The sequence below is a fragment of the Schistocerca serialis genome, chromosome 8 (assembly GCF_023864345.2).
Source record: "Schistocerca serialis cubense isolate TAMUIC-IGC-003099 chromosome 8, iqSchSeri2.2, whole genome shotgun sequence".
Taxonomy (NCBI): Eukaryota; Metazoa; Arthropoda; class Insecta; order Orthoptera; family Acrididae; genus Schistocerca; species Schistocerca serialis.
Genome location: NC_064645.1, coordinates 15,129,169 through 15,144,843, shown reverse-complemented (window position 1 = coordinate 15,144,843; position 15,675 = coordinate 15,129,169). Strand labels below are relative to the sequence as shown.

General features: G+C 39.3%; 1 protein-coding gene across 3 annotated transcripts in view; it reads left to right on the top strand.

Moving 5' to 3' along the window:
* Positions 1 to 15,675, top strand: part of LOC126416697 (uncharacterized) — a 130,384-nt gene that overhangs the window by 45,891 nt on the left and 68,818 nt on the right. For all 3 annotated transcript variants that reach the window (XM_050084504.1, XM_050084503.1, XM_050084505.1), the window contains exon 2: positions 11,150 to 11,465. In XM_050084504.1, coding sequence (XP_049940461.1) covers positions 11,248 to 11,465 — 218 coding nt within the window. In that variant the 5' untranslated portion in view covers positions 11,150 to 11,247. The remainder of the gene's footprint in view (positions 1 to 11,149; positions 11,466 to 15,675) is intronic.

Genomic DNA, 15,675 nt, shown 5'->3' with positions numbered 1-15,675 from the left:
ATACTGCAGAAAGATAACACCGCCATTGGGGAAGACATCTAGCGTGAAGGGATGCAGGTGGTTTGCATTTGTCAGAGTGCCTTTGATTACGGCCACAGGTGCTGAGCAAATGCGGGAGAATGTCTCCCAGAGCATAACGCTGGTCCTACCAGCCCGCGTCCGTGGTGCGCTGCACATTCTGAGCCGCCGTTCACCTCGATGGCGGCATTTGTGGACATGACCGTTGTTTACCAAAAATGTGATTCACCCGAAGAGCTGACACGTTTCATCGATCGTCAGTCGAACCCCGACGGTCCCGCGGCCACTGCACATGTGCACTACTGGCCTTTAAAATAGCTACACCACGAAGATGACGTGCTACAGACGCGAAATTTAACCGACAGGAAGAAGATGCTGTGATATGCAAATGATGAGCTTTGCAGAGCATTCACACAAGGTTGGCGCCGGTGGCGACACCTACAACGAGCTGGCATGAAGAAAGTTTCCAACCAATTTCTCATACACAAACAGCAGTTGACCGGCGTTGCCTGGTGAAACGTTGTTGTGATGCCTCGAGTAAGGAGGAGAAATGCGTACCATCACGTTTCCGACTTTGATAAAGGTCGGATTGTAGCCTATCGCGATTGTGGTTTATCGTATCACGACATTGCTGCTCGCATTGGTCGAGATCCGATCACTGTTAGCAGAATAAGGAATTGGTGGGTTCAGGAGGGTAATACAGAACGCCGTGATAGATCCCAACGGCCTCGTATCACTAGCAGTCGAGATGACAGGCATCTTATCCACATGGCTGTAACGGATCGTGCAGCCACGTCTCGATCCCTGAGTCAACAGTTGGGGAAGTTTGGAAGACAACAACCATCTGCACGAACAGTTCCACGACGTTTGCAGCAGCATGGACTATCAGCTCGGAGACCGTGGCTGCAGTTACCCTTGACATTGCATCACAGACAGGAGCGCCTGCGATGGTGTACTCAACGACGAACCTGGTTGCACGAATGGCAAAACGTCATTTTTTCGGATGGATCCAGGTTCTGTTTACAGCATCATGATGGTCGCATCCGTGTTTGGCGACATCACGGTGAATGCACATTGGAAGCGTGTATTCGTCATCGCCATACTGGCGTATCACCCGGCGTGATGGTATGGGGTGCCATTGGTTACACGTCTCGGTCACCTCTTGTTCGCACTGACGGCACTTTGAACAGTGGACGTTACATTTCAGATGTGTTACGACCCGTGGCTCTACCCTCCATTCGATCCCTGTGAAACCCTACATTTCAGCAAGATAATGCACGACCGCATGTAGCAGGTCCTGTACGGGCCTTTCTGGATACAAAAAATGTTCAACTGCTGCCCTGGCCAGCACATTCTCCAGATCTCTCACCTATTGAAAACGTGTGGTCAATGGTGGCCGAGCAAGTGGCTCATCACAATATGCCAGTCACTACTCTTAATGAACTGAACTGTATCGTGTTGAAGCTGCATGGGCACTTGTACCTGTACACGCTATTCAAGCTGTGTTTCACTCAATGCCCACGCGTATCAAGGCCGTTATTACGGCCAGAAGTGGTTCTTCTGGGTATTGATTTCTCAGGATCTATGCACCGAAATTGCGTGAAAATGTAATCACATCTCAGTTCTAGTATAATATATTTGTCCAATGAATACCAGTTTATCATATGTATTTCTTCTTGGTGTAGCAATTTTAATGGCCAGTAGTGTAATTGACAATGTTGTCGGGTTAAAGTACGAACACGTACGGATGGTCTGCTGCGTAACATCGTGATCGATAATGTACGATGAAACACTCGTGTGTGCACCGACATTGTGCTCGTTTGGCCGAGACGCCACAGCTCACCACCTATCCTGCCCATGTTCTCTGATGAGTAGTGGATGTCCAACCGTTTAGTGCCTAGTGCTAGTTTCACTGTCCTTCTACCTCTTTCTGTAGATGCTCGAGACAGTGGCGTGTAAACATTTGATCAGCTTATCCATTTTCGAGATACTCTTTCACAGGCACTGCGTAGTAGTAATCTACCCTTTATCAGAGTCACTTATCTGAATGGCTTTCCCCATTTGCAACTCGTATCTTCTCTACGTGTCTGCCCCACTTGTATACTTTTGTTACCACATCGTATGCCCACAACGCCACCAGGCAGCAACGGATGTCGCGGTGGTCAGTGGTCGTAATCATTTGACTCGTAAGTGTTGTAGGAACAGTGGAGGTGACAATCCGTTGGCAGCAATGATCTCATGGACGGGATTGCCGTGAGGAACTGTGCTGTAATGTAGCGGAGGTCTGGGTTATGTCGGAAGCCGATTGTTCGTCCGAGTTAGCGAACCTGTCGAATGTCTCGCCAGAAAATTCTGTTTCTGTTAAATAATATAATAATATAATAATAATAATAATAATAATAATAATAATAATAATAAACCCCGTGGAGGCCCGGGAAAAGAATAGGCCTCCGGTATGTTCTGCCAGTCGTAAAAGGCGACGAAAAGAACAAACCACTAATAGGGCTAACCCCCCTTTTAGTGTGATTACTTGGTTCAGGACAGAACTAAAGAAGCCTCGGACAAGCGCCGTCATGGTCGGGGACGACGCTTGAACCCTATGCCCGCCCACAATGGTAACAACACTGCTAGCCAACTGGAAAATGATTTAAATCCAAATAGAGGTGTTTTGCAGGATATGCTTCCTGCAACCACCCTAGAAGGAAAACAAAGACAGAGGATGAGATGGTCAGATGAAGTTAATCGACACCTCATGTTCTGTTATTACCAAGCAACAAACCTAGGAACCAACACAACTGGATACAGATCACAAGTATACACAACATTTATTACCAGATACCCGGAATTAAAATTTTTAACAGAACAACGACTAGCTGATCAGATCCGTGTAATAATAAAAAATAACAGGATACCCCAGTCAGAATTAGAAAACATCAAACAACAAGTACAAGAAATACTGGAACAAAATAATGTGCAATCAGAAGAAGAAGAAAATACAGTAATGGACTCAAACATCCCAGAGCAAACAAACAAAGACCAACACGCATCAATTAAACAATCAGAGGAAAACGAAATCTTAAGACAGCCACCAGAACAAGCACAAATAGAACACGAAGAGACACACGTGTTAGATATAGAAGAGAAATTTCAGCTGACATATATAGAATACAAAGACACAAATACAGACATCAGACCATTCTTGCATAGACCGCCAAATAACCCACAAGTCGAAACAACAATAAAAACTATCAACACAATCATACACAACAAAATAAATGAAAATACAACTATGGAAGAGTTACAACTACTGGTTTATATAGGAGCACTCACTACACTAAATATACACACTAGGCAGAGATCAGAACAAACCAATACACAGAAGAAACCCACAAAACCAGCATGGCAACACAGGCTACAGATCAGAATAGAAAAACTGAGAAAAGACATCGGACAGCTAACACAATTTATAAGAAATGAAATATCAGACAAAAAACGAAAAAGGTTAGGTAAAATCTCACAACAAGAAGCAATAGAGCAATTAGATGAAAAGAAGCAGAAATTACAAGCATTGGCCAAACGACTTAGAAGATACAAAAAAAGTGAAAATAGAAGGAAACAAAACCAAACATTCAACACAAACCAAAAGAGATTTTACCAAACAATAGATAACACACACATTAAAACAGACAATCCACCAAACATAACAGACATGGAACACTTCTGGAGCAACATATGGTCAAACCCGGTACAACATAACAGGCATGCACGGTGGATACAAGCAGAAACAGACACATACAAGATGATACCACAAATGCCTGAAGTCATAATTTTGCAACATGAAGTCACCTGAGCAATTAATTCTACACACAATTGGAAATCCCCTGGAAATGATAAAATAGCAAATTACTGGCTAAAGAAGTTCACCTCAACACATTCACATCTAACTAAATTATTTAACAGTTACATTGCAGACCCATACACATTCCCTGATACACTTGCACATGGAATAACCTATCTGAAACCTAAAGATCAAGCAGACACAGCAAACCCAGCTAAATATCGCCCCATAACATGCCTACCAACAATCTACAAAATATTAACTTCAGTCATTAAACAGAAATTAATGACACATACAACACAGAACAAAATTATAAATGAAGAACAAAAAGGCTGCTGCAAAGGAGCACGAGGATGTAAAGAGCAACTGATAATAGATACAGAGGTGACATATCAAGCTAAAACTAAACAAAGGTCGCTACACTATGCATACATTGATTACCAAAAAGCCTTTGATAGTGTACCCCACTCATGTTTACTACAGATATTGGAAATATACAAAGTAGATCCTAAATTGATACAGTTTCTAAACATAGTAATGAAAAACTGGAAAACCACACTTAATATTCAAACAAATTCAGATAACATCACATCACAGCCAATACAGATTAAGCGTGGAATATACCAAGGAGACTCATTAAGTCCTTTCTGGTTCTGTCTTGCTCTGAACCCACTATCCAACATGCTAAATAATACAAATTATGGATATAATATTACTGGAACATACCCACACAAAATCACACATTTGCTATATATGGATGATCTAAAACTACTGGCAGCAGCTAATCAACAACTCAACCAATTACTAAAGATAACAGAAGTATTCAGCAATGATATAAATATGGCTTTTGGAACAGACAAATGTAAGAAAAATTGCATAGTCAAGGGAAAACACACTCATTGGACAACCACAGTGACTGCATACAAGTGATGGAAAAAACAGATGCCTATAAATATCTAAGATACAGGCAAAAAATAGGAATAGATAATACAAATATTAAAGAAGAACTAAAAGAAAAATATAGACAAAGACTAACAAAAATACTGAAAACAGAATTGACAGCAAGAAACAAGACAAAAGCTATAAATACTTATGCTATACCAATATTGACCTACTCATTTGGAGTAGTGAAACGGAGTAACACAGACCTAGAAGCACTCAATACACTTACACGTTCACAATGCCACAAATATAGAATACATCACATACATTCAGCAACAGAAAGATTCACATTAAGCAGAAAGGAAGGAGGACGGGGATTCATCGACATAAAAAACCTACATTATGGACAGGTAGATAATTTAAGAAAATTCTTTCTAGAACGAGCAGAAACTAGCAAAATACACAAAGCAATCACTCATATAAATACATCGGCTACACCACTGCAATTTCATAACCACCTTTACAACCCTTTAGATCATGTAACATCAGCAGATACGAAGAAAGTAAATTGGAAAAAGAAAACACTACATGGCAAGCACCCGTATCATCTAACACAGCCACACATCGATCAAGATGCATCCAACACATGGCTAAGAAAAGGCAGTATATACAGTGAGACGGAAGGATTCATGATTGCAATACAGGATCAAACAATAAACACCAGATATTACAGCAAGCATATTATTAAAGATCCCAATACCACAACAGATAAATGCAGACTTTGCAAACAACAAATAGAAACAGTAGATCACATTACAAGCGGATGTACAATACTAGCAAATACAGAATACCCCAGAAGACATGACAATGTAGCAAAAATAATACATCAACAACTTGCCATACAACATGAACTAATAAAACAACATGTTCCCACATACAAGTATGCACCACAAAATGTACTGGAGAATGATGAATACAAATTATACTGGAACAGAACCATTATAACAGATAAAACAACACCACATAACAAACCTGACATCATACTCACCAATAAAAAGAAGAAATTAACACAACTAATCGAAATATCCATACCCAATACAACAAATATACAAAAGAAAACAGGAGAAAAAATTGAAAAATACATCCAACTGGCTGAGGAAGTCAAGGACATGTGGCATCAGAATAAAGTTAACATTATACCAATTATACATCAACTACAGGAGTCATACCACACAATATCCACCATTACATCAATACAATACAGCTACATCCAAACTTATATATACAATTACAGAAATCCGTAATTATTGATACATGTTCAATTACCTGAAAGTTCCTAAATGCAATATAACATATACCGTACAGTTAAAATGAAGTGACGCTTGATCAAGGTCCGCGTCACGTCCCATTTTTAACCAGACTTAACGTCTGAGAAAGTAAAGAAATAATAATAATAGTATCACATCACAGCCAAGGCAGATTAAGCGTGGAATATATCAAGCAAATGCATTAAGTCCTTTCTGGTTCTGCCTTGCTCTGAACCCACTATCCAACATGCTAAATAATACAAATTATGGATATAATATTACTAGAACATACCAACACAAAATCATACATTTGCTATACATGGATGATCTAAAACTACTGGCAGCAACAAATCAACAACTCAACCAATTACTAAAGATAACAGAAGTATTCAGCAATGATATAAATATGGCTTTCGGAACAGATAAATGTAAGAAAAATAGCATAGTCAAGGGAAAACACACTAAACAAGAAGATTACTTATTGGATAACCACAGTGACTGCATACAAGTGATGGAAAAAACAGATGCCTATAAATATCTAAGATACAGGCAAAAAATAGGAATAGATAATACAAATATTAAAGAAGAACTAAAAGAAAAATATAGACAAAGACTAACAAAAATACTGAAAACAGAATTGACAGCAAGAAACAAGACAAAAGCTATAAATACTTATGCTATACCAATATCTACCTACTCATTTGCAGTAGTGAAATGGAGTAACACAGACCTAGAAGCACTCAATACACTTACACGATCACAATGCCACAAATATAGAATACATCACGTACATTCAGCAACAGAAAGATTCACATTAAGCAGAACGAAAGGAGGAAGGGGATTTATCGACATAATAAACCTACATTATGGACAGGTAGACAATTTAAGAAAATTCTTTATAGAACGAGCAGAAACTAGCAACATACACAAAGCAATCACTTATATAAATACATCAGCTACACCTTTGCAATTTCATAACCACTTCTACAATCCTTTAGATCACATAACATCAACAGATACAAAGAAAGTAAATTGGAAAAATAAAACACTATATGGCAAGCACCTGTATCATCTAACACAGCCACACATTGATCAAGACACATCCGACACTTGACTAAGAAAAGGCAATATATACAGTGAGATGGAAAGATTCATGATTGCAATACAGGGTCAAACAATAAACACCAGATATTACAGCAAGCATATATTAAAGATCCCAATACCACAACAGATAAATGCAGACTTTGCAAACAACAAATAGAAACAGTAGATCACATCACAAGTGGATGTACAATACTAGCAAATATAGAATACACCAGAAGACATGACAATGTAGCAAAAATAATACATCAACAACTTGCCATACAACATAAACTAATAAAACAACACGTTCCCACATACAAGTATGCACCACAAAATGTACTGGTGAATGATGAATACAAATTATACTGGAACAGAACCATTATAACGGATAAAACAACACCACATAACAAACCTGACACATACTCACCAATAAAAAGAAGAAATTAACACAACTAATCGAAATATCCCTACCCAATACAACAAATATACAGAAGAAAACAGGAGAAAAAATTGAAAATTAGATCCAACTGGCTGAGGAAGTCAAGGACATGTGGCATCAGGATAAAGTTAACATTATACCAATTATACATCAACTACAGGAGTCATACCACACAATATCCACCAGTACATCAACGCAATACAGCTGCATCCAAACTTATATATAGAACTACAGAAATCTGTAATTATTGATGTTCAGTTACCCGAACGTTCCTAAATTCAATGTAACATATACCGTACAGTTAAAAGGAAGTCACGCTTGATCGAGGTCCGTGTCACTTTCCATTTTTAACCAGATATAACATCTGAGAAAGGAAAGAAATAATAATAGCTTTATTCAACATCGAATGGTACACTGCACACGTACAAAGAAACAGTAATGATTAAAGTTATTTGTACAATACACAAGACACATTCTTCTGAATACGTCATTAATTTACAACAAAATTACAATAAGATGTTTACTGATTTCTATTCACATAATTTCGCGAAGAATTTGTTGTTCTTCATGTAAGTATGGTACTCTTCTAATGTGTAGAAAGGGTGTTTTACTAAAAGTTTCTTAAGCTGGTGTTTCAATTTAACTGTAGGAAGAGCCATGACTGCACTAGGCAGTGCATTAGCCAATTTTATACCTGCGTACTGAGGCCCCTTTTCGTAAAGTGCTGTTCTGTGGGTGCCAATGTAAAAACTTTATTTCTAGTATTGTACTGGTCGAAATCTGAATAAGTGTTCGGGTGCAGTCTTTTCAGAAGCAATATGGCTTTTAGAATGTATGTGTTTACAACACTTAACACCTCAGTTTTTGGAAACAAGTTGCGACAAGATTTCCTATATTTTGCTCCACAGATTATTCTCACACCCCTTTTTTGAAGAATGAGTTTGGTTGTTGCCCCCCAAATTTCAATACTGTAGTTCAAGTGAGAGGAGAAAAGAGCACGGTATGCAGTCCATAGGACTACAGTGTCTCTACAGAACTTGCAAATAGTACTGATTGCAAATATATTTTTTGACAACTTAGTTGTTAGGGAGTCAATATGTGTGTCCCATTTCAGGTTGCTTTGGATTGTTACGCCAAGGAATTTTGCACTAGACTCTTTCTTTACCAATTCGTTGACAATGTATAATTTAATTTCATTATTCAAACTACTTTTGTTAAACTCCATCAAACATGTTTTACTGGTGCTTACATTTAAGTGGCTTTCATTAAAAAACTGAACAATTTCTTTTGTCACATTATTACACTTGGCCTCTAGTTCATTACACAACTCCTTTTTACACACAATGGACGTGTCATCGGCATACAAAACAATTTTTGAATTTATAGTACAGTATTTAATATCATTTACATAGATAGAGAACAGAAGGGGGCCCAACACTGAGCCCTGGGGCACGCCATATTTTATGCAAGCGATCTCTGATTTGTAGACACCACTTTCCGTTTTAAGCAGAACAAACTGTTTTCTAATGCTCACATAACACTTTATTAGGTCATAAGCAGCGCCTCTAATGCCCATGTTCCGTAGCTTGTCTAATAGGATGTCAACATTCACACAATCAAAGGCTTTTTCTAGGTCTAGGTATGAAATTTGTAGCGACAGACTGACCAGTAGTGTAACCTGAGCCCTAAGTTAGATTGGAAGATGATAGTCTGATTGTGCATTGGCAAAGCCAATGAATGTGATGGCTTTCTTTTTGTATAGGCTACTGTATTGTGCATTCCAGAGTTAAATTTATGTCGCTGGTGAAGACACTATTTTCTTACAGTGGCTATATTTTCAGATTTTCAGTACATCTACATCTACACCTACACCCATACTCCGCAAGCCACCTGACGGTGTGTGGCGGAGGGTACCTTGAGCACCTCTATCGGTTCTCCCTTCTATTCCAGTCCCGTATTCGCGGAAAGAAAGATTGTCGGTATGCCTCTGTGTGGGCTCTAATCTCTCTCATTTTCTCCTCACGGTCTCTTCGCGAGATATACGTTGGGGGGAGCAATGTACTGCTCGACTCCTCGATGAAGGTATGTTCTCGAAACTTCGACAAAAACCCGTACCGAGCTACTGAGCGTCTCTCTTGCAGAGTCTTCCACCGGAGTTTATCCATCATCTCCGTAACGTTTCCGCAATCACTAAATGATCCTGTAACGAGGTGTGCTGCTTTCCATTGGATCTTCTCTCTCTCTTCTATCAACCCTATCTGGTTCGGATCCCACAATGTTGAGCAATATTCAAGCAGTGGACAAACAAGTTTACTGTAACCTACTTCCTTTGTTTTCGGACTGCATTTCCTTAGAATTCTTCATGTGAATGTCAGTCTGGCATCTGCTTTACCAACGATCAATTTTATATGATCATTCCATTTTAGATCACTGCTAATGCCTATTCCCAGAAAATTTATGGAATTAACTGCTTCCATTTGCCGACCTGCTATATTGTATCTAAATGATAAAGGATATTTCTTCCTATGTATTCGCAGCACATTACACTTGTCTACATTGAGATTCAGTTGCCATTCCCTGCACCATGTGTCAATTCATTGCAGATCCTCCTGCATTTCAGTACAATTTTCCTTTGTTACAACCTCTCGATGTACCACAGCATCATCCGCAAAAAGCCTCGGTGAACTTCCGATGTTATCCACAAGGTCATTTATATATATTGTGAATAGCAATGGTGCTACGACACTCCATTGCGGCACACCTGAAATCACTTTTACTTCGGAAGACTTCTCTCCATTGAGAATGACATGCTGCGCTCTGCTATCTAGGAACTCTTCAATCCAATCAGACAATTGGTCTGATAGTCCATATGCCCTTACTTTGACTGTGGGGAACTGTATCGAACGCCTTGCGGAAGTCAAGAAGCACGGCATCTACCTGTGAACCCGTGTCTATGGCCCTCTGAGTCTCGTGGAGAAAAGCACGAGCTGGGTTTCACACAATCGTCTTTTTTGAAACGCGTGCTGATTCCTACAGAGTAGATTTCTAGTCTCCAGAAAAGTCATTATACTCGAACATAATACATGTTCCAAAATTCTACAACTGATGGATGTTAGAGATATAGGTCTATAGTTCTGCACATCTGTTCGACGTCCCTTCTTGAAAACGGGGATGACCTGTGCCCTTTTCCAATCTTTTGGAATGCTACGCTTTTCTACAGACCTACGGTACACCTACATCGGATGGCATTAAAAAGAACAGCATTCCTGACTCTCAGTGCCAATGGAGATCCTGTGACATCATCGGAATTTATATTGCAGTGTTTCTGTTTTTTATTATGTCAGCTGTCAGTTATTCCTTAAGGCACATATCTCTATCACATCAATGATGTGAGCGGTCTGTTGGCTCAATATCACACTATTAACTTGTCCTGAAATAGTTTCAGCCATAAGAAATGATTTCAGCGACAGTTGTCAAATAATGTTGGCATGTCGTTGCTGTTATTTGTTCCATTAACACAGTGGGAAGTAGCTGAAATCCGTGTGAGTGCGGGTTTGTAATGCTGTTTATGTTTTTTTGCAGTGTCTGCAAGCATATCCGACAGACGTCCACTCGACAGCTCGTCACCTCCCCTGGCGCCTTCCACCTCACCGTAGTCCGACTGCAGGCTCGACAGTGAAATGGCTTCAGTGTCTGAGCACAGTGGACTGTGCCACGTGGGAGAAGGCGCTGCAGTGTGGCGTATGAGCATTGACGACTTGCCTGAGGAGATACTGATAAAGATCTTCTCTCACTTGTCTTTCACTGACCTAGTGGACGTGGTACGGAAAGTGTGCCGTCGTTGGAGAAAGCTGTCGCGAGATTTGAGGTTGTGGGCTGACAAGGAATACCATGTCGGGTAAGTAACCTGCTGGCTGTAACATTGTAAAACTGACATGGGAACTTTGGATGTGAGCACATTGTCGGCACAACTTAGATCATTCTGCTTTTGTATTCAAAATGAGTTCCACTTTTAGAATCCTGTAAAGGAGCTAAGACCTATTTGATTTTGGTATATTTGTTAGATTGAGAGTGTTAGCTAAATTGGATAGTGTCATTTGGTGCACAGGTGCTAGTAATAAACTGTCTTCTTTTACTTCTTCGTTAGTCTTGTACCCTGTTCTGTTTGTGAACCAGGATATACGCCATATTTTTACCTTTCTTTTCTACCCCTTTACTTCTCTTTGCGAGAATGTACCCATTCATTTTTTTCTTGCCCTCATTTTTCCCTGACGGAGTTTCAAAACATTCCAAAGATCAGTGACTCTCTCTGCCGATTAAATATCTTTCTGCCCACCACCAGTTCCTATTGTGCTCTGGCGTAAAAGTCTACGATAGGGCCAGTGGTGTACTTACATGTTTAATGCAAGAAACATTTCTGTATGTTTTCCCCACATTACATTTTCATCTATCCGTACTCCTAAAAATTTAGTGACACGGGTTTTCTTTATCTTACACTGCCCAAGTTCTGTTGTTATGTGGCTCCTAGTTTGTTTTATGTCTGAAGTCTACCGAAACTCTTTCTTTGTCATTCACAATTAAAATGTTATCCATAAACAATACATTTCATCTTTCTGCGCTACTGTGACTGTCTTCTGAAGGCCAGTATCATTCATAGCTTTAACAGACAGATTGGTGTCATCAGCAAACAATATTGTACCTGCTGCTGATACATGGCTTGGCATGCCATTTATAAATATTAAGAACAGCAGTGGTGCCAGCAGGGAGTCTTGTGGCACCCCATATCCGACTCTTTGGTATTCTGATGAGTAAACTTTCCCTGTATCTTTACCATTTGGTGCCTGTTACAAAGATAAGATTTGAACCATTCATATGAATCCCACAACATAGCCATATAGCTCTCTCTCTCTCTCTCTCTCTCTCTCTCTCTCTCTCTCTCTCTCTCTCTCTCTCTCTCTCCCCCCCCCCCCCCCCCATCTCTCTCTTTCTTTCTTTTTAAAAAAATACATAAGACATGTTGAAGACACCTCCCTATCCCCCCCCTGGTCAAGATTGATTATATAATGAACTTTTCTCTGATCAGGAACTCTTTCAGGCTCTTGACGCGTCAAACAGTGTGGCCTCAGGCCCTGGTTCAGTTCATCATCCAACATGTGAATGTTACTCAAACCTGGCCAGAAAGTATTTTTGCTTTTCAGGGTCAAGATAGTATCCCTATCCTTAAACCAGGCAAAATCCAGACATCCATTTACAACTACTGACCGATTAGCCTCATCAGTGTGCTCTGAAAACTGCTCGAAAAGATGGTGGCCCGACGGTTGTTCTGGTTTCTCGAATCACTGGGCCTTTTGTCCCCCAGTTTCCAGGAGGAACAATCCTCAATTAACCGTGTGGTTAGGTTGGAAACAGCAATCTGATGGGGTGGTTCTAAACGGTGAAATCTCATTGAAGCCTTTTTTATCTCCATGAGGCATACAACACTGCCCAGCATGATCACATTTTACTTAACCTAAATGACAGGGGCTTTCAAGACGCCCTACTGATTTTTGTCGGCTTTTACTCCACTGATTTTTTCGTGTTACAGTCGGTACACCACTCAGAGTGCACGGGTCCAAAAAAATGGCAGGGCTCCATGCATTTCACAACCTGTTGTACCTCTCGTCACACTGACATTGTTTCAGCTTTTGCATTTGTAACAGCTCCCAGTCTGTAGCCTTCACCAAACAACAATTTCAAGGTGTATCCATGGAGCCTCCACTTGGACCCTTTCCCGCGACCTCCAATTCTCTTCGACAAAAATGTGAGACACGCATTTGTGTCGTCCTACCGCAGTCCGTTATAGTGTAACGACGTATTAGTTTTTCGTTTGATATATGTATGACCATGTGCAGACTTCGTCACCTACGTCAGTTACAACCCACTTCAAAAATGATTCATATTCTTTTAAATTGTCATAGAATGGTTCTTGAACGAAACTGTAAAACATCAGTTGAGTCGTGTGCAAAGAATTACATCACTTGGGCCAATTGGTTTTTGTAACTTTTCCCAATTTAAATTTCGTTTGTTTCTCCTCAGAAATTATATTGACACACGTTATCTTGATCTAATCGATATCAGAATCACACATTAAATAAACTTTTTAGATTCAAAGTTTCGGCGAACGACGTAAGAATTACTAATCTTGTCAAATATATTATTAATCCGTTCACACAATTCTTCATAAATAAATCTTCAAGACACGTGTTTCAACTTTAGTAGCATACACTATTTTATTAGCTTCCTACACATACAGATGTGAACTTGAGCGTTGACAGACAGTGACTGACATTTCAATAAGATTAAGCTCTATATGACGTCATTGTTGTACAAAAAGAGTATAAAAATTCATTTTTAATTTTTAGAAACACGACGCAACAACTCGGTTCCAGGATCTTCTGTTGCTCCTTGGCTGTCGACCCGCGACGTATAGCGGCCAGCAATTTCCTCTCTGGTCGCGGCAACGAAGATGCTGTCCCCGTTCGTTGCGCCGCCCTCTCCGTACATGAAACACATAAAAAAAATACAAAACTTTTAGATAATTCACATCTATTACAAATAATAAGAAAACACATAAACAAAACTAAATTAAACTTATAGTCACCTGCAAACTGGGCTGACTTTGGTGGATGGGTGACGCTTAATTTCGTCCCACTACATACCCCACCCACAGGCTCAGTTTGTCAGGTTTTAACCGAAATTAAAACTTTTCAATATACAATATTTAACTGTTAATACAATTTCCTCACATTTTACGTAACCTAGAGTCCTTGCTCTTAGATAGATTTAATCCTTTTAATACGATATTGTTGTGACTATTTGTCATTTACTCTTAATTGTGCTATTATGGTAATTCGTAACCGAATATAGGGAGATTGCTCCTCTTCAGTTAATAGTTGCTAATAAATACTAATTTAGTACGTTCTTTAACGTTGTTACATTAGGACAGAGCGTTCAAATTGTGATAGATTAGTTTCAGTTTCATTTATTTACTAGAGTTATTCTTTCCAAAAATGTATATTACTCATAAGTTTCTCACAGTAACTAATAGTACTATTCACTTTACGTCATTCTTTTCCCCAATGCCTTATTTTTGCCTGAGGTCAGGAAGAAATCAAGCAAAACTTTCTTTAGAATCTCGGCACGGCCTTCTTTACCTTCGGACACCTTGTTGGGTAATGGCAATTTATTTAGGAGAAACAAGCGAGAGAGCCCCGTTTGGTGTGTTCTATATTAACACTATTACAAACCTCTATTAAAGGCACTCTGCTATGTTCTCGTGAGCCTTATAGCTCTGGACGCCCATGGTCCCTAAACTATTAACCATCCCCTTTGGTTCCTACTATCCGAGTAAATTTAAAATACGCTAAATTCCTTTTGACCTAAGAGTAAAATTTCTTCTATATAAATCCCCCTTTTGGTTATCTTTCTCCTTTTGAAGTACCATTAGATTATTGTAGAACACTTGTTTAAGCTTTCTGTTTCATTCTTTAAAATAATACGTAACTATCACGAAAACTTCACATGAATAAACTATGAACGCTCTTCCGTGTGTAACATATACTAAATATTAACTTATTTAGGAATGAAGGGTTTCATTTGATCAACACTATATAATCCTTTAATTACACCTGATGAAGGTTCCATAAGAAGTAATGCTTTGGGATGTACAATCTTATGTACAACATATGGACCTTCAAAGATAAAGAAGAATTTTCTACATTCCTTACCGATCTTAGAACTTTTAGGACGAGATCGTACTAACACAAGATCTCCTAACTGAAATGAGGGTTCTATAGCCTGTTGATTATAACTTTTAACTCTCCGTTCGGCATTTTTTACAATCTGTTCACAAACTTTTTCGTCTGGAATGCATTGTTGGATCTCATTTACCGGTGGCCAAGGTAGAGCAGCTAGTAAAGGCTCACCTATAATTCGTTTGCCTAAAATTTCTATAGGTGATAATCCCGTCGTTAGGTGAGGCAATTCATTTAATATCTTTTCGAATTCAGGCATTAGTTTGGCCCACCGAGTATGTTTATGTGCACAATAAGTTCTACATAATCGTCCTA